At 30.9% G+C, this 20,935-nt stretch overlaps 5 protein-coding genes and 1 non-coding gene across 6 annotated transcripts; 2 read left to right on the forward strand and 4 right to left on the reverse strand.

Moving 5' to 3' along the window:
- Window positions 1–691: 691 nt before the first annotated feature.
- Window positions 692–3,976, reverse strand: TBLA0E00730 (uncharacterized protein; the record flags this gene model as incomplete). Its single annotated transcript, XM_004180605.1, has 1 exon — window positions 692–3,976. One exon carries the CDS (start codon window positions 3,974–3,976, stop codon window positions 692–694), a length of 3,285 nt encoding a protein of 1,094 aa, XP_004180653.1.
- A 1,203-nt stretch (window positions 3,977–5,179) lies between these two features.
- On the reverse strand, window positions 5,180–7,276 carry NDD1 (Ndd1p; the record flags this gene model as incomplete). The annotated part of the gene is made up of 1 exon (XM_004180606.1): window positions 5,180–7,276. The coding sequence occupies one exon, from the start codon at window positions 7,274–7,276 to the stop codon at window positions 5,180–5,182; it is 2,097 nt and encodes a 698-aa protein (XP_004180654.1).
- A 1,011-nt stretch (window positions 7,277–8,287) lies between these two features.
- Window positions 8,288–10,525, forward strand: NUD1 (Nud1p; the record flags this gene model as incomplete). Its single annotated transcript, XM_004180607.1, has 1 exon — window positions 8,288–10,525. The coding sequence occupies one exon, from the start codon at window positions 8,288–8,290 to the stop codon at window positions 10,523–10,525; it is 2,238 nt and encodes a 745-aa protein (XP_004180655.1).
- A 585-nt stretch (window positions 10,526–11,110) lies between these two features.
- On the forward strand, window positions 11,111–12,265 carry PRP4 (U4/U6-U5 snRNP complex subunit PRP4; the record flags this gene model as incomplete). Its single annotated transcript, XM_004180608.1, has 1 exon — window positions 11,111–12,265. One exon carries the CDS (start codon window positions 11,111–11,113, stop codon window positions 12,263–12,265), a length of 1,155 nt encoding a protein of 384 aa, XP_004180656.1.
- A 258-nt stretch (window positions 12,266–12,523) lies between these two features.
- NCR1 (sphingolipid transporter) lies at window positions 12,524–16,087 on the reverse strand (the record flags this gene model as incomplete). The annotated part of the gene is made up of 1 exon (XM_004180609.1): window positions 12,524–16,087. One exon carries the CDS (start codon window positions 16,085–16,087, stop codon window positions 12,524–12,526), a length of 3,564 nt encoding a protein of 1,187 aa, XP_004180657.1.
- A 2,102-nt stretch (window positions 16,088–18,189) lies between these two features.
- Window positions 18,190–18,260, reverse strand: TBLA0Etrna5G. The gene has a single exon. It is a non-coding gene; the product is annotated as a tRNA-Gly (tRNA).
- Window positions 18,261–20,935: the final 2,675 nt, after the last annotated feature.

Consider the following 20,935-nt stretch of genomic DNA (forward strand, 5'->3'; position numbering starts at 1 on the left):
TCTCTTTTGTAAAGATTAAATAAAAATTATAATTTATTATACAAAAATTTTACATATACTACAATAGTTTTATTTTTATTATTATTATTATTATTATATTTAAAAATCGAGAAAATATAGAAAAGAAAATAAGTTCTTCAAATTTATTGAAGTTGAAAAATTCTTATGAAAAATTAGATTATTAAAGGAGGAAACACACATTAAAAAAGTTCGTAAAGTACTTATAATCAAAAATGGTAGAATAGTATTATATCTATTCCTCTTGATATTTATTTTTTTTTTTTTTTTTTAAAAAATATTTTTTGTCATTATTATTTGTTATTTTTATGATTATGATTATGATTATTATTATTATTATTATATGGATTCATTTTTTTTTATTTGAACCGTTATGCAATGCAAAAGAAAAGGAAGTATATCTACATAAAAACAAAAAACGTCTAATCTTGAGTTGTTGTTATTTTATTTTATTTTTTCGTTTAACAAACTGAATTAACTGACGGTAATACACTTTCCATGATTGCACCTCTCAAATAGAATTTTTTGGGATTTTCACGTAAAGCTGTTAGCCCACCAATCATCAATAATATCCCATCTGATTGAGCCATTGAACATGCAATATTAATCATTTTATGAGTAGTACATTCAGTTTCCACTCGAATATTACTTGTATCGGTAATTCGAAGATTCTTTATTTTTTATAGATATCACCACCATCTTCATCACTAATATCATCACTATCATCATTACTTATAACACTTTCATCACTACTATTGCTACTGTTACTGCTATCACTACTCATGCTATTACTTCTAACTTTCTTTTTCTTTTTCATTTGATCTCCTTTATTGTCATGATCATTGGCAAATACAATACTATCAAGTAATACACCGTCTTGATAAACACCAGTAACAATATTGAAAATATTCAGTTGGCCACTACCTAATGGAATACCATATCTTTTTTCGTCACCATATTGTTTACCATAGACATCTGTTTCCATAACTCCATCATATTGAAGTTCATATTCATAATTTTCAAAATTAATATTTTTATATAGCATATCAATATCCTTAGGAATTAAGCCACCAACACATACGGCCATATGACCAATGCTTGCCATAGAATGACCAACTAATTTCACATCCAATGGTATCATTGATTCTTTTTTATTTCTAATTCTGTTGACATAATGTTTATCATTTAGATCACCAATTTCCTTTTTATACCCTTCTTTGGGATCTTTAATGGATGCAAATGTCTGGACTCTGTTCCATTTATGGTTATCAACATCATACCACCACATATCGCCTTTAATATCTAAATGATTCGAGCCCCCATGAATAATAAACATTCCTGCTAATCTATCATCCACGGGTGACCCGCTATTACTATTAATATTACCTTTTTTAGTAAAATCATCAAAATTATTATATGATTTAAAATTGGGTGATTTTAACATCATATTTAAATTAATTTTACTTGGATTATTACATAAATTTTGCTTCTGTTCCATCATCGATAAGGTGCTTAATGTTGTCATTGATTGATATGAACTTGTTGGTGTATTGCTACTACTATGAGGTGGAGTATTATTAGCACTATTAGGAGTACTGGAGCGTTTATGAGATTTTGAAGTACTATTACGTTTCTGTTTAGAATGCTTTGAATGATGATGCCGATGATGATTATGATGACTAGTACTACGTCTACTGGTGGTATTTAAATTTGGACAATGATGGTTGTATAAAGGTCTTGTTGTACCGATGGCAGCCACTGATGCAGATTCCAATGAAAAATCAGATTCTAATTTAGATAATACTTCGGTCTCTATAGATCTACCGGGAGATATACCTTCATTAGGAACATAAAATGCACAAAATCCTCTTGCAGATGGCCAATCATTTTCACTTTCAATAATTGTAGGAGTTATACGAGAATCTGGAGTTGAATTTGGAATATTTTCAGAATCAGTAATAGTTTGAGAATTTAAAGCTAGAGGAGTTGCAGTAGCATTTGTTGGGAATTCATAATAACCACGTTTACCTCTATTCAATATTGGTATTTCTATTCTCCAAAGATCATTCATAGCTTCATATCTATCTACATCTAATTGACAGTAACCACCAAATATATAAATACAATTGATGGTTGATTTATTTGAAATTGATGCATTTTGTTTGATACTATTCCTTAGGTTTAAATTATAGTTGAAAATTTGTTGTTGATGTGAAAGTTGTTGAGGAGTCAATTGTGGGATAGATTGTTGCTGTGAGTTTGAAGATTTTTTAGATCTATCAGAATTATTAGTTGATGATGTTGTAGATGAATTTTTGGAAGAAGCTGAATTAGAACTTGTTAAGGAGAATGAAGAAGTAGTTGTGCTCACTTGATCGAAATGTGCAAAACTATTAGCACTGTTGCTAGTTTGTCCTGTTGATTTATTATTAGAATTAGAATTAGAATTAATAGTATTGTTTGAATCTTCATTTTTATTACCTACAGAGACTAAAACATGACCAAGTCTTGGGAATAATGTGGAATAATTGGAATACACGGGAGTAGCTGGGTTTGCCACTAATTCAATTTTTGAAAATTTAAATAACATGGTATCTAAAATATAACCATTGTTATTTAAAATAGAAGAATGATTAATAATATATTTCCCCTGTGAATTAATGGTAGTTTCAGTTATAATTTCCATACCACCGTAAAAGAAAATATAACGAGGAGTTAATCTTGTACCTTTTAAACCTAATAAAGGAGGTGGGATTGTGCCTGTGACTTCTTGTCTCTTCACACTACAATAAGTAATTGATTTGACAAAAAGAAAAGGATTAGATACCATGCATGGGTTATTGATAATTTCTGGTAAGAATGGAGGTGGTAGATTTTCTAATCCGTTAACAATGAAATCATCCAAATTAGGGATTTCTTCATCATATCTATGGAATGCCATTAGCCCACCTAAAATGAAAATATTATCATCCATGGAAACAGTGCAATGATAAGATAAGGCTGGTAATTTCTCTTTACCAAACATGGATGGTATTGAAGTACCACCTGAAAATGAATCATATCTTTGTGGTATTACAGATGAAGCTTGATTAAAGATGGCAGTTGTCTTATCGCTATAATAATTTGATTCTGGTTCCTTAGCATCGATTAAGAATTGTCTAAAATTTCTACGAACTGTAGGTAACCACATTGTATGGCTCTTCAAAGATGCATCATCTAATAATGGAGTGGCAGCTAATAAATTGCCATAATAGCTAGAATATGTAGTTAGTGCCTTTGAAGTTAAGGCATCCACTTTACCCAAGTTATCTATATTTGACGTAGTAAAGTCATCTAAATAACTGGAACATTTAGAAAATTCCAAACCATTATGGAGCTTTGCATCACAACTTGATAAAGAAGAATCCTTTGTGGTAGGGATCTGTTGATCAATCCCATTCCCATTAGAAGTTCTAGACGCTATAATATCTTCTGCTGAAAAAGGTTGTTGCGGTGTTGTAGTTTGGGTTGGATCTGAGACAAGTTTCGTATCATAATATTTTTTCAACCAATATTCAGTTTCTAATTGTAATTTTTTCCTAGTAGCAATGGAATAATGATTTGGGTCATCGAATACAGAAAAATAATTTGTCATATAAGATGGAGGTGAAAACCCAGCTTTAATGATTGAATCATCTTCCGTAGTTTTTATAGAAGCCATTTTATTCTTCTCAATATCTTCCTGTTGCTTACGATCCAATCTATTCTGCCTAATCTGCAAGTCTAGGTTTAATAGATGAGTCTTTATTAGCTTCGAGTTTGGTGTATCTTTCTTAGATCTATAGAAATCGGTAGCACGACCGAGACTACTGTTATTATTATAATTATAATTATTCTGATTGGGTTGATTTTTAGTATTCTGCTTCTTATGATAATCTTCTGAATGTGCTAATCGATTTAAAAAAAGTCCTTTCATCATTTTTTGCCAAAAGAGTAAATTTAATTATAAGATAAAGAATTTTTAAACTTTTTCTTTTTTTCCGCTACGCCTATGTGAAATTCTCAATGAGATTCAACTTGAAACTGATATTTTTTATTAGGACTAAAAATGGTAGTTGTAAAACTTCCGTTTGTCTCCGGCAGTGATAGCGCCCTGTACAGAAGAAGAATGTGAACCAAAACGTGTCCTGATAAAATTAAAGATATATGGCCACGTAAACTCACAGAAGGTGTGACCAACGGCAGTTTAACACTTTCTCAATGTATATATATATAAATATATATATATATATATATACATATGCTTATATGTGTTTCCGTAGATAGTACTGCGATTTACAGTAGCATACAGGCCATACTAGAGAAATCTTTGGTTCTCAAAACTACATTACATCTCAAGCATCACATTTATGTAAAATCCGACGATAATTTATATATACGCATTCATGCTTTTAGTGTGTAGATATTAACATCTTCACTGTAATCACGCCGGGTTTCCATAAGGCACACCATCCAAGATCTTATATAATATCCATTATAGCGGGCATTGCCCTAAAACCTCTACTAATAAGGCCATTGGAATCGCAAGGTCAAGGAACCAAGACAATAAAATTAGTACAAATAATGGAAACAATGTAAAATTGTGAAAGAAAAAAGAAAATAGTTAAAAAAAAAATAGAAAAAGAAAAAGAAAAATACATCTAATCGGAACAGATCTCACGTGGCAGGAACTTCCTCCAGAATTCCGGCCGTCGGTTGTCCTAGTCAGGGTCTGCGCGTTTTTTCTGTGGCCGGGTCAGGCACAGGGTTTCTGTGAGGTTGTCTGGGGAGATCGTGGCGAATCTCGGACAGATGTATCCGGATCTGGTAACTCCCTAGCTGGGAAAGATGAATATCCGATAAGGAAATAGATTTCCCAGTTTCACGTGCCTTTCGGGTATAGCCCGAAACTAAGCTCCGAGCCGTTTTAAAGTCAACAAGAATATATTCTTGTATATATAAACGTATAACGTATGTATATATATATATATATATGTAGGAAAAAAAAAGGTTTGTGTAAAAAAAGGTTTTTATTATGGAATGTGTTTGAGGTACGTATAGGAAAAGGGTTTAATTTTACGTGAATATGTTTATGTGCGGTAAGACATGGGCATGTCCCCGGCAACGTGGTTGATTGTTATAGTTATGAATCATTCATCTCTAGGAACGACTTGCTTCGATTGTTTATCAAAGTGTTTTCCGATGGGTTCTTGTTTTCTTTACCATTATTCATGTTATTATTAGAGCCAATGTAATTTTCAATCAATGATTGTGTTCTGACTAATTGTTTCTTGTTTTTCATCTTGTTTGAGTTGGCCAAGTTCCCGCTACTACTGCGACGATTGACATTACTTGTGTCTTTTTTCTTCGTGTTTTGAGGATTTGTATTGGTAGAAGTTGATGTTGTTGTTGATGATGATGTTGACGTTGATGTTGTATTATTTGTGAATTTCTTTGTATTAGAAACAATGATTTGGAATTTAGTCTTGACATTCTTCTTGGTAATCTTTTTGGTATTTTTATTTGTATTTAAACTTATGTTTTTATTTATCGTTAAAGGTTTTGATTTTAACACCACAGGTGTTTGTTCACTAGTAAATGATCCCATCTTCGGTAGTTCAGGTATTTTTAATAAGGGACCGGAATTATTGGTAGTAGTGATATTATGATTGGAGTTATTATGAGTGTGATGGTGATTATTCATATTGGGTTTGGGTGTAGGTGATAAAGAAAGATGAGATGTGTCTAAGATCGAAGTATGAGTAATGATACCATCCGGTTTGTCATGGTGAGGGAATCCGCTTCTTTTCAATTTATTGGTCAAATTTGGAACTTTATTAATATCTAGTTTGGTGGTAGATTTTGTAGCTGATGAATTCAATTGAATAGTTGTAGGAGACGATCCGTAGATGTCTGGTTCATTATCTATTGTTGAGGGATGAGGTAATGAAAGTAAATCATCTTTATTTCCTAGGGATAATTTATTATCAGTTAAATTCTTATTGGGTGTTTTTATTAATTTCTTGATACTAGTATTAATGCTTGGAGAATATTTGAAATTATTTGCAAGATTATTTTGTTGTTCTTTCTTTAAATTTTGAAAATCAATTAATGCACTATTTGATGTAGTGCCACTCTGCTTGGCAAATGGTGTACCTAATTCATTTAAAATCTTTCTACCGTATGGTGTCAATGATAACAATCGTTTGGAAGGTGAAGATGTCATCATACCATTCAATTGATTCGAAGAATTAAACATTAAATTTAAATCAATATTTCTTAATGGTGTGAAATTCATGTTTTTCAAACTTTTTTCATTGTTATTTGTTGTCGTTGTTGTATTATTATTATTACTACTACTACTATTATTATTACTATTATTTTTGTTTAAATTTGTACCAAATAAATTATTAGACCCATCGGTTCCTAATAATCCCGAAGTGCTTATGTTAATATTACTATTATTTAGATTTAAAAGATTACTGGAATTATTATTATTTGAATTAGTTGCAGTATTATCAGTGTAAAACCTCAATGGAGTCTTTGCAGGTGTCTTATGGAAAAGATTCATTGCTGCTGGTGAATCTAATAAGAAATCTTTGAATTGTTCTGGAGATGCTAAAAAAAATTCATTGGAAAAATTATTATTGGTATTGGTATGTGTATTTATGGAATTGAAATTTATATTATGATAATTTAATCCATTATTATTTGTATTTGTTTGTTGACTTTGAATATTAGAATTATTGATGAACTGTAAAACGGATGAAGGTTGTAAATCCATATCATTTAATTGTTGATCTATTTGAAGCACTGGAACTCCCATAGAAACGCCAGGTAGCATACTATTTTCTACAAGTGAAGAATCATTTTCCATTGATACTTGACCTATATTGTTGGTACGCATGGGAATATTATTATTATTATTGTTGTTGTTATGGTTGTTGTTATTCATATTGCCTTGATGATTATTATGAGTATTATTATTTGTGGTAGAGTTATTATTAAATTGTTGGAATTGATTGATTTGATTAGATGAATATGGGGTGGGGAATTGAGTGGTCGTTGGTAATGGACTATTAAAAGTGTATTTCAAATTCTCAGATAAAACTTTAAAGAAGGCTGCATCGGTTGGGGATTGGTTTGGATCTAGTACATTTTGGAGTTGATTCTGTGGATCGATATTTTGAATGGGATTTGTATTATCATTTTCTGTTAAAATAGTTGATGTTTTTTCCATTTTTAGTGTTTTGTATTGGATTAAGAAAAAAAACAAAAAGAATAATTTAAGTTAAAAGTTAAAATATAATAAAATCTAGAAATTCGTTAATGTACTTTATGTGTCTTTTTTAAATAAAATAAAAAAAAAAAAAAAAAAAAAAAACAAGAGAGAAAATTTGTATTAATATATGTATATGAATATGGAATAAGGAACGATAGTAACGAGTGTTGATAAAGGAAGATGCTTGGATCGATAAAAATAGTTAAAGTATGAGTCTTATTTTAGAACAATACGATATATTTTCGAGAATCGAAACTAAATAAGATTTAACTTATGAATTGAATACTTTTAGACCAATTCAAAATGTGATATAAATGTTTGCTTTTGATAGAATAGTTGATTTTTGATAGAATATGTTTTGCTTTTGATTTGCAAGTGTATTTTTCTTTTTTTTTCGAAATGTGTCTTTTGTTTGTTTGATCTTGAAATAATGTATAACAAATTCAAACGTTTATTTACAAAGTATGAACTCAGGATATAAAATGGATAAGAAAACAATAGTGCATAAGGCAAACAAGTCTATCCATCGGAATTGGTTGGAATACGATTTGTTTTCATTAAGGATTTTCCGCCGAAATATGATCACAACCCTAGAATAAACAAAATTCAAAGGAATAAAGTTGAACAATTCAAGGATAATAAGTGGGATTTAGAGTTGAGGTTAGAACTTATTAATTTTTGAATAAACAAGCCACAAGTGTTTAGAAATAAACAAAAAAATTAATAATAAAAAAAAAGATTCAAGATAGAAGACGCGAAAAATGTCTGGATTCCAAAATCGGTAAAAACTTTGCACGTGCACATTCAGGGATTTCGTGTGTTTATATTTTCGCGTTCGCGTTTGAATTCGCGTTTGCGTTCCCAAATCTTTGTGTATAACATTCTAAAGATACAATGGTTTAGATTAATTAATGATGATCTAAGCAAGATGAGAAGAAGGGAAGAAGGAAAGTAAGCTAATTAGTGTCTATGGAGGGTAATAATGCGGAGATAAGGATCAACACTGGTACTGGTATTGATATAGATAAATTAGTTGAACAATTTAGAGAATTGAGTATTAAAAAAAAAATGAATGAAAATAACAATGAGAATATTAATCCCTTAGGTATGGCATCACTAAGGTCTAATAGTATACCTCCTAAGATGAATATCATGGATGATGATCGACAATATAGTAATGTTATTAAGAGCAGTAAGCCGGAAACTAATGATTTCGAGGATAGTTCCTTTATGCAATCTAGCACTAAATCTAGTCAGACCAGTATTAGAAACCAAAATAGTATTGTAACGGATCAAAACAGTGTTATCCATCGACCTGATGAACGAACTGATGATAAACCTTGGGCGAATCGAAACCGTCAAACACAAGGATCTGTTCGAGATGAATTGCATGATATCTCTGGCGACATACAAGAACCCAATTCAATGGAAGATACTTTCAACCGTCATAGTAAGAGAAATGTAATCTTAGGGCCTATTATTAATAATAATCCAAATGGAATGACTAAAGATAATTCTATATCTGTTTCGAATGATGATGATATGACTGAAGTGAGTGAAAATATTGGCAATACCAAATACCAAAATAATTTCGATGAGTCTAATGGACTGCCAGTAGGGAGTCAAATTCTACCTGATGAGATGCATAAACTCAATTTGCCAGATTCGAAAATGAATAGTATGCCACCTGGCCAACAGTGGAATAACAAATATCCCTTATATATGAACGAATCAAATAATCTCATAAATAGCCAGGTAATGACAGATGGGGAGTTTAAGCCAAGCTTTAAAGATTCTAAGATGAGTAGCATACGAAGTAAGTCAAGTAATTTAAGAAATAGGCCTAGTAATAATACCACCGAACAACGTATAGATTGGAAAATGCATGATAGTAGTATGATTGATTCACCTGTACTTTTGGAAGATTTTCAGCCACAAAGGAAAAATAATGCTATAACACCTTTAACTACTGGCTCTACATTAACTAATGAAGAAAATGGCATGAACAATTTAAATTTGAAAAGAGAAGCAAAGAACGAAGACAAAGATAATTTATTGGAGATTCTTGAGAAAGAGATTGCACCGCTCCGTGAGGAATTATGTTTATATGAATTGGAATATGGTCATGGATTAGCTCTATCAAATGATATTGTAAAGAGACAAGGTGATAAGTTGAAATATTTACGATTATTATTCCCTCATGTGGATGAGATTGTATTAAATGGAGTAGATTCTCTAGAAGATGTTCTAGAGGGGCTACCAAGACGAGTTTTTAGATTAATAATGAATGATTGTAACATTATAGAGAATTTGGAGAAATTTATGAAATGTAAATTTTATGATGTAGAAATGATTGGATTAAATAATAATAAAATAGATGATGATATCTTATACAAAGTATTAAATGGTATGCTTCATTTAAGAGAAATAGAATTAAAAAATAATTGTATTAAGAGTTGTAAAACTTTTCAAGGTCAAATAAAATTAAACGAAAGAATGAAATATTTAGAAAGATTAGAATTGAGTAATAATAAATTGCAAGGTACCATTGATTTCCAACAGTGGAAACTTCCTCATTTGGAAGAGGTATATTTGAATAATAATAGGATTGAAACAATAAAGAATATCAATTATTTACCAAAAATTCGAATATTGGAGATTGATAATAATGGATTGAAAAAAATTGAAGAACAAATCATTGGAGAAGCATTACGAAATTTAAGTATGAAAGATAATTATCAACTAAAGCTCGATAGATGTAATCCATTCCCATATGAAGGTTTGCAATCATTAGAAATTGGCAATCTTGATCTTGTGGAAAAAGAATTTATATTCCCCGCAAATTTAAAGAGACTAAAAGTGTGTGGCCGGGAAAATGTGCGGGTTCGATTCCCTATGGAACTATTGGTACCGAATAAATTGAAGGTGTTACATATTGAGCATTTTATAGTGGAAGAACTACAGCAAAAGTGTCCCAGACAAATCAAGAGATGCCTAAGTAATGAAAATTTTCCACAGTTAGAGGAACTGGTGTTGAGGGATTGTGGGCTAGATGCGTTTGTAAAGATAATTGAAGTAATACCAAATGAACGCTTAGAAGTGCTAGACATTCGGGAGAACAATGATTTGAAGTTTGATTATTATGATAATGAGGATACATGGGTGATAAAAGAGCTAGTCCCTAATCTAAAGAAGTATTATAGGTAGTACTTAATACACGTGTATATCACGTGCTAATCATATCGCAAATATTCTGACTAAAGTTGATTTAAAACAAATAACCATCCAAATGCCCAAAAAAAAATACATGTTAATTCTTCACTAATAAATCAGTTGAAGTTTATTATTATATCCATATAAGTTAAATTTATATCTGACGTAATGTTTGTTAAGCTGGACATTACATTATTCATTTTCAAGATTTTTTTTTCTCTCTTATCAATTATATATTTATACTGTAACAGATGTAGCTTTATAGAGACAAAAATAAAAATGTATTGGACAAACTACCTTAAAAGTAATAAAGTTAACTTATATTAAGGTATTTCCTGCTGTTCTCTTTTTCTCTTCATGTTTCTTATAAATTGATATTATTATTTAGTGTATAGGGTTATTTTATGTTGATGAGCTTCTTGAAAAAGTCTATGAAAAATGCTTTTAGAAGTATAATTTGCAAAAAAATTGAAGGAAATACAAAAAGCATTTTAATAATAATACGTCACCTGTTATTAATAGGTAGGTACTGAATCTAAACAGACTATAGTAGTATATAAAAAGAAGAATATTCATTATATGTCAGTTGAAAGTAAGCTGTCTACAGAGCACACAATGATTGATGATGAAGGGGATGATGACGAATTTTATACGCCAGCTTCTCATGACGCTATATTGGCTAGAAAATCTATTTTAGAATATTCACTAAATAAATCAAAGAAACGCTTATTAAATTTTAAGAATAGTCTGGAGATATTGCCACAAACCGATCGAATAAAAAAAAATATTCAATCACGTAGATATTTATCGGAGAAGTTGTCAAAGCTAGATCTGTTCACCTCTGAAATTGTATCAACTAGACCTATTGCCAAAATACGAATTTGTCCTTCTTCTAATGATCAACAACAACACAACGCTATTTTCTCTACTTGGGATGGGGATGTAAAATTACTAGACTATGAACAAATGCAAGTGAAAGACCAATTAAACTCGATACATCGTGGCAAAATAACAGGATTAGATTGGAACGTGGATGGTAAGTCATTTGCATCAGGAGGGGAGGATGGTATTGTGAAATTATTTTCTTTTGAGAACGAAAAAATTCAGGAATCTAATAGTATCGAGGCCCATGAAGCTAGAATAACTGCGGTAAAATATCATGGCTGCGCTTCACTCCTAGCAACGAGTTCATTTGATTCAACCTGGAAATTATGGGATCTCGCCAAGATGACTGAATTATATCTACAAGAAGGTGGTCATTCAACTGAAATTTTTAATTTAGATTTTCATCCTGATGGCTCACTTTTATCCAGTGTTGGTGGTGATGGGAATTGTGTACTCTGGGATTTACGATCCGGTAATAGAATATTGAATATTAGAGGTCATGTAGGTCAATTATATAATGGCTGTTGGTCGCCGAATGGTTCTGAAATAGCTACTGCTGGAGTTGATGGTGTAATTAAAATTTGGGATATACGTGCTAAGGGAAAGGAATTATCGTCTATATATTTGCATAAAGGTGTCATATCTGACCTCCGTTGGGAGAATATGTATGGTAGGTATTTGATATCTTCAGGATACGATGGAAAAATTGGAATTATAAATGCTGATACCTGGAAAGTCATAAATTCCATGTCAGGTCACACTGGGAAAGCGTCAACCCTTGATGCTCACGGTGAGATAATAATTAGTGGTGGTTGGGATAGATCTATTCGGAAATGGTGTGAATATTAGATAATTTCTTTATGTTGCTATTTTATTCTAGTTGAAGAAAGTACATTTTCCTATAATAGAATAAGCCTCTCTACTTATATCCACGTTAACTATCAAAAAAATATATTTTGTTAAATGTAATAGAAAATAGAAAATATATACTTTTTATAGAAATTGATACGATTCAAAGAATATAGATTTAAAAATTTAGAAAACTATAAGGCGAAAAAAACTACATATAGCCAATTTCAATAAGTTTTACTAATATGAATAATGGTATTAAATATTAAGTGGAACATAAGTATCATAATTCATAGATTCATCTACAAAGCTTTTTCCGCCAAATACTGAGAGAAGTGTGGGGAATAATATCAAAGAATGGAAGGCAGCAATGATAATAAAAAATAGCCACATTTTGAAAAAGAATAGATCAAGCATTTTGGAATTTGTGAATGCAAGAACACAAATACCAACAATTTTAGTTAAAACAATGCCTAGTATAACAGAATAACCAACAGTGTCAAGTGAAAATATTGTCCTGCCTAATCTATCATTTTTCATTCCTCTTGGAATATTGGTGAACGCTCTCGCGATATGTATGCAAAATCCAGCTACAAACCCCTCGCAGATGACTAAGTTCATTGCACTAACAGAATTTAACATAATACCGAAAAACCTCATGAATGCACCAAGATCAACTAAGGTCATCATAATAGAAATGGATAATAATATAGAAGTTCGAAGTGATTTCAAAAGCACAGCAATCATTGCTGTGCATAGTAATAACTCTGTAATTAATAACGCTAGAGTTGACTTAATAATATTGTTATATTGAGAAAAGTAGATATAGGATGGAGAAAACGCAAATATATCTAGATCCTTAAAAAAATCTGGAATTCTAATTACATCAAAATATGATGTGAGATATCCTTTGTAGGAACTAACTGGAGCGTGTGAAGTTTTAAAAACAGAAGATATCACTTGATTATCATCTTTATGAATAAATTTTGAATACAAATCCTTACCTCCGAGTTTACAGGGAATATTTGATGTGTTTAACCATATATTTAAATATCTAATAAAATCTGAGCCTTCGGGGAACCCGTCCATATTATAACTCCATTTTCTATCTTTATAGCATACTTCGCAATCTTGACTTTGGCTAGGCAATGGGCATTTGTTTTGAGTTCCTTTCTCCACCTGGCAACACTCTTCTAAATCAGGATTCAAAAACATCATGAAATCGTCAAGCCAATTTGCTACTGGACCAATTATAATTGATTTGTTGGTTTCGGCCTTTAGAATATTACCCAAAGAATCAGAATCACAGGTCGAAAATTCTGCGCATACTTTCTTTTGATTCTTTCTCTGAGTTAAGTCTAAGTCTTTGACAATAAAGTAAACAGGGGGGGCAGCTTTAAAGTAATTATATGTGTCCTCAAAATAATTTAACAAATGAGATTTGTGAGGCAAAATAGAAGCTTTGTCGAGACCTATTTGAATTTCAGGAATAAATAGCAATGAAAACAAAAACCACCCACCGAAGAATGTCATGATATAATGCTTCCAAGGTAATATACTTGATAATTTAAACATTTTAATAGGCTCTGGATGTTCACTAACATTCAATTTAATAGTAGACCATTTAATTTCATATAATGTTAGCACAGATATGAAAGTTGTAAATTGGAGAATTAAATTAATTGAAAATGAAGTAACAGAATAAAGTGCAAAACTACGAAGCGCAGGTATAGGAATAAACAAGGCAATTAAGAAACAACTGCATTGGCAAAGAAATGATAGTATGATAGATGGGGATATTCTTTCAGTTGATTTTTCTATACGCTGGTATAAGTCCATAGAGGAATATTGTTCGGATAAACGATCGTATTCACGAGTAATTAAAATAATATTATCGAAGCCAATGGCTAGCATTAAGCATGTTAAAACATTAGTAATAATCGTATTAGACCTTATACCAAGAATAGTTAATAGCGATGAAGCACAAGTTGTTGATGCAGCAACGATAAGTACTCCTGCCAGTCCTAATATAACTCTAGTTTCACCTGATTTCCTTTTTAGTGCCCATAACGAGTAAATAAACATTGATAAATAAGACAAAAAGAAAAAGCTTATGTTACTAGGATAGCTTGTTTCCTTTTGGAATGAAAGTTCCGTGTTAAAGCTGATCCTTACACCTGAAGGTACACCCGTACTTAATAAATAATTTTCTAATTCTTGTTCCCATTCAATTGCTGATTGAGTATGATTATCTAATAATAATGTTACTACAAATGCCTGTGAATTTAATACATTGTCAACATCACTAAACAAAATATTCTTCACTAATGGCTGATACGAATTTGGAGAGCATTTTTCTGGTGATGAAGAACATGATTTTATTTCGGATTTCCAAACATATTTATCAGGTATCTCACCAGAAAAATATTGAGTAAAAGATTCTATAATACAACTTGAGTTAGGACTTGATCTCATACAAATATCTTGATAAGTAAACGATTGATTCTTGAATGATTCTTCAGTAATTCTCTTTTCTACATTAAACCACCATTTAATAGTTTCATATGATGAAAATATTGGACCTGTTTCGTTAACAACAAAGATTTGCTCAGTTCTATGAAGTAGACCAAACGTCTCTTCAAAATATTGTTTCTCTTTAAACATTTGTGAATTTTTATTTACCCATAAATTTATAGGGTCAGTTTCTAATCTATCGAAACGCAATAATAAAATACCACATAGCATCACTATAAAGCACGTTGAGTAAATTATGGAATATGGGTTTTTAGCAGCATAATGAGTGACCTTTTGAGAATATTGTTCAATTTTGTTATTCAAAGGGTTTGTTACAATTGAATATTGTTGGAATAAGCTATCATTAGCATGAATATCTGATGAAGTGAAATGATTATCTAGATCTTCTGAGAGAATTCTTAATCTAATATTTTTCCTTTTATTCTTAATATAAGATACCGACACTGATAATAATACAAGTATGGTTACTAACGTATAGATAACAATCAAAATGAACGAAGTTAAATGCCATCTACCAATTGTAATATCATTTTCGTCTAGTGTTTTTAAGTTTGAGCAAGAAGCTTCACAATCATTGCAATCACATTTATATTGTGGATCATTACAAGCATATACTGAATTATTGAATATACGGAAGGTTTCAGGAACATTATCAATGGTGGGATATCTATAATTTATTTGAAAAGGTGAACCACCAATTAATGGATGCTTATCTCCTAAAAATTTTAAAAATTGAGTGTAATTTTTTGCACCACCACCAATAAAATCCATCGCATGGCCATTTGTAGAAGATAGTCTAACATCTTTACATGAGTCGTAAAATATTGAAGCTAATGTTGAATTAATAAAAAAGTCCAGCTCATCAACAACTGGTAGTTGCGATTTAGAAATAGCAGTCTTTGTAATATTCATGTAATCAGATTGCGTTGGAGAACATGTAAAATCGCAGAATAAATTATTAAAATTTTTAGCACACGCAGGACATGATGAAATAAAAGATCCAGCCTTTTTTAGGTTCTTTTGTAGAGCTAATATCTGATCTTTTGAGCAGCACAATGAGTCTACATCGGACCATTCTTCACCACAAACTTCGATAATTAATTCACGGACTTCAGTTGTTATTGGCTCTGTAGTAAATGAAGAATTAGTCGGATCAATTGCGCATGGTAATTCTTTCCCAAATAATGATTTTTTACCACAATTTCCATACATTGCACATTGTGGTTTTGCCAATATACAATTTAATAGTAAAAAAAAAGAAAATCCTGCGAATAAGATTCGATTCATCTTGACTGTTTATATTTTAGATATTTTTATTTTAAAAAAAGAGGTTAACAATGAAAACAAACGATATTTTGATTTCACTAACACTTTAATAGAAATCGTTATAGAGAATGTTAAGAATGTCTAACTAGGCATAAATTTGCATTCTATTTCACTCTGTTTGTCTGTATTATTTGAAAATAGTAACCAATAAAAGGGTCTCTCCTGTATTTTTTGTTAGTTTTTTTATTTTTCTCTCGAAATTGATTTTCTCTAAATTAAACTACATCCTTTAGTTCACTCTTTTTTATTGATAAGCAATGAAATTTTCGAAGGGAGTAAACTCCGACACCATTAAGCGAGAATGATTAAATAGGAAACCGTTGCGTGATTCATTCCATCTAAAATAGGATATGATATGTTCTTATTACAGAATAATAAGAGATACTACTGTAGAATTTAAATTGTTAAACTTAACATTTAACATAATATTTTAATGATTTTTGACAATTTTTTGAATATATTGTTCACAGGAAATTTTAAATTGCTTTGAAATATAAGGTGCTCTACAGGCATATGCCTCATTATGAGGGGAATTTTGATTAGTCCAAGAGTTTTTTCTTAGAATATTACAATTAGTAGACATCTTATGTCAAGTATATAAGTATGAAAATATATAATCTGCTGTTGTTCGTCATAAGTCTATTCCACTTGAACATCAAAAAGAGTTCATATTGTTACCTCGAGAAGGAACTTCATCTTGTAGTTAGTCATTCCGCAAGTCTTATGATTTCATCAAGATCATGTGAAGGCTTTATTACGAGTATAGGACCTTTATTGGAAAAATTGGTAGATATTTACAATAGTCACCCGGACAAATATATCGTGGCAGCCTGATTTATGATATATCAATATAGCCTCTGGTCTGACATATTTAGTGATACTATGTTAAACATCTGTCTCTTCATACACTTGTATGTATACATACACATATTTATCCCTTTTATTTTTTTTATAAATACTTGGCTAAATTAATGTGTCTGTGATATTAGCTTTTAGCAATGTACTTAGTCAAAATTGTATAAAAGTAAATGGTAAAGACCATAACTAATAAGATTGATAACTTTCATCAGATATAATATTACATTTGTTAATCTATTCTAATTCAACCGAAACTGGTCTCTATCAACAAGTGTTGTGTAGCTGGCTTTTGCTGCCAGTGAAAATTTTAACATAGAGTTATATTTTTCGATGAGCAAGAAAATAAGAATAATGTTAAATGAAAAGAATCGGAAAAGAGATGTTAAGAAAAAGAGTTAACATAATAAGAAAAGCAAAGGATAGCAGATATACAAACTAAGTACCGAAAGAAATAATAAAAGTTATTTTATTATGATTGAGTTACTCTTTTATACCGTTATTTATATTATTAAGTATCATATTGTAAACTACAGAACTATAGAAATATTTTCTATCAATTTAGTTAGGTTTATTTACTGGGATTCAAGAGAGTTAGACATTGTTATACAGTGTTTAAGATGTAAAGACGATTATCCTATTTTGAAATATATAGTAGATACTATAACTAAAATGAATATATTTCTTAAATAGTGTTTTTCGATATAAACAGAAAAACATATTTTAAATAAGAAGTCACGTGATAAAAAGTCTTTTACCACTTGATAGAAAATGATATAATCATATTCCAGCATTATTTGTATTTATTAATAAAAAATTTATAACATTTGTCACGTAGTGTGAGTTACACTAGTCGCGTGTATAAGTTGAGGTCACGTAATAACGAAATGAACATGTAGATTAACAAGTGAATGAATCATGAACATAAATTCTATTTAAGAATCTAAAGCTAAAAGAATAAACTAGAGGGTTAAAATAGAACAAAGAAGTAAGGACCAAAAAACAAAAAGGACGAGATACAAAAGATGGAAGTATATAGTGAACAAATCGGAACGTAATAATAATAATATTTAACTTACATAGTCCCAGGTATATAGTTGTATAGTTTAATAAACAGTTGGTATAAAACTAGCAGCCAAAAAGATATATTACTGGGAGTAGCAAAGCAAAAAAATTTACAAATTGTTGCTAGGTCAAATTTATTAAATTGCGCAAGCCCGGAATCGAACCGGGGGCCCAACGATGGCAACGTTGGATTTTACCACTAAACCACTTGCGCTTTACTTCTGTTGATGAGTATTATATAGTGATCTGACTAGTAGTTTATAGATGACTATAACCCTGATTATTCTTATAACTATAACTTACTTATCTTATTCTGTGTAATTCTATATAGATGCCTCATGGGCATCGCTTTATATACAAGCGAGTTTACGCGTCGCAACATGTTGACGCGAACGTCTCTGATTTAGTTAGGGCTTGTAAGCTCCTAACCCTTGACACAGTGTACTGACAGTATCACTATGTCACAATGTGTTGTAGACGAGATCGACTTTATACTCATCTACAAGTTTCTAACTAGAAAGTATAGATAATACTGAGCAACTGCTAGTTGCATACCTGTGAATATTTGTTCAATGCATAATCTCTACTAGTTAGCCAGCATTACTCAAACTGTGCACTCCTACCCTTGTAAGTAAGCTTACAAACAGTCCAACTAAAGTAAAATGGAAAAGCTGGCGTTGACCTTTGAAAAGTATTTAAAGGCCAGCTTTTCAGACTTAAGACATAAATTTATAGTTCTTTTATATAGTTATTTAGTTTACAAAGAACAACAATTATATTCGTCAGTTCGAAGTATTAAATGGTGTTAAGTTAATTGGTTGTTAAGTTAAGTTTCTGTTGGTTACTATTTAAGTTTATCGTAGTTCTAAGTTGGTTTACAACATGATGTTGATATAAACCAATAATTAACTTCTTGGATCCAACGTCACTAATCCAATTACAATACACAAGCACTTATGCCCACTTATTGAGCCCTATCGATCACCGATATCGTTACTATAAATCATAAACAATAGCAAACATATCAACATATGTAATTAAAGCCACCTATGAGATAAATTAATGAGCCATTAATGCCAATTTAAGAGCATTACTCTCGTGACTAATAGAACTAATTAATTATTAATTTATCTATTGTTAATAACCAATTACAAAAATCAAGCGCCTTTACACCAATAAATTATATATAAAGGGACAAGATTTCTCTTTCTCATTGCGAAACTTCACTTTGGGTTCTTTTAGGAAGAAAAAAGAAATCACCAAACAAACAGCAAAACTTCCTTCCTATAGTTTATATTATCTACTCTGTCTAAAGTTTTCATTTTTATTTTGTTTGTGTCACCTCGTCTTCAATTTATGCTCATTATTGACAATTCCAGTATATTCACTTACTGCTGTTACTATTGCTCAATTTCTTTTATTTAATCCAATATAATTTCTTTGCTGACTTTATAGGTCAACACTGTTGCCTTTGTAATACTTGCTTGACAAGAGTAGGATAATTCCTCAGTGTACACTTGGTACAGGGATCAGGTGTTTTCAGATTGTACACACTGAAACCTGGGTGTCATTCTTACTAATAGGCGTCTGTGGTGGACCAAAAGTGGGTGCAGATTCGGTAGTTACAGTTGGTGTTTCCACCTACTTAATAGCTGTTTCTCAGTTGTGGTCAGCTGATCTGTCCTCTCTCGATACTTCTCTTGTACCGAGTTTCTGTAAGTACTACGCGAAAAGCGATGGCGCTTAGAAGGTTTTACAACAGCTGTTTGATGTAGACGTTATTAAGTTATAACGGTTTACAAGGTATCATATCGATTTAGGCACTAGAATTCAATTGCATACCAGTATGCTAAGTATTAATTTATAAATCATAGTAACCAGTAATTAGTTTCCATTATTGTATATGACTACTTATTGAAGCAATTACAATAGTAAACTAATTAAGTAATTGAAAGTAGCTGTTCTATCTTACAAAGTACTAGCTTCTCAACCTATAGCAATAAAATTATATTTCGTTTAATAATTATTACATAGTTTAAGGAGACAAGCATATTTTCGGAAGTTCGAAGGTTATTTAACTTGGTTAAAGTTGGGTTTGTTTAAGTTTAAAGTCTCATTCCCCAGCCGTTATTATTTTGTATTTTATTCCTAAGTTAGTTTACAAAAGTGTTGTTAAATTATGTTGTTAATAAAGAAGAAGGATTGTAGAAGTAGAAAGAGCTACGGAAAAAATAGTGTCTGGAGTAAGAGGAGGCACTCTGGAGAGCTAGTAGCAGAGAGAGTCGGGTCCTTTTTATATACGTTAAATAGAGATGATGCAGCACCTATGCGAAGCTCGTAAAATGAAGGAGTCATATGATGTAAGACTATGTTGGAGTATTATTGTAATGGTACGGTATCGACTTATTGCAGTTAAACAGTTGAGTTAGGTCTAGAGATTATTAAAAATATATATAGGTAAGAAGGTGTGGAATAGGTCTCACTAAGAAACTCCGATTTTGGCCAGTTGAATCCCACAATCGGATATCTAAGTACACAGACTATTCCGTTAGAACTTAATAGTAGGATTTGCTCTTTTACAGGCCCTTCTTTAACCGAATAACGTATGTAAAACTATAGAAATTGATAAAAAAGAACTCTATATAAGTTCCAAGAAACCCAGGTTATATTAAAAAAAACATTATTTAGTATGTAAATTTTTATGCTCAAAATATATCAAATCTTTATGGTATCTTTTGTACTTATTATTGTCCTCCTTCAGCTAAATACGTATATAAAACTACAGTAGTATATAAGAACAAGCTCTCTTTATATTCCGAGAAATGCAGGTTGTATAAAAATATCACTTGGTACGTGATATTTCAAGCTTGGCAAGTTATACAGTATTTA

The sequence above is a fragment of the Henningerozyma blattae genome, chromosome 5 (genome assembly GCF_000315915.1).
Source record: "Henningerozyma blattae CBS 6284 chromosome 5, complete genome".
Lineage (NCBI taxonomy): Eukaryota > Fungi > Ascomycota > Saccharomycetes > Saccharomycetales > Saccharomycetaceae > Henningerozyma > Henningerozyma blattae.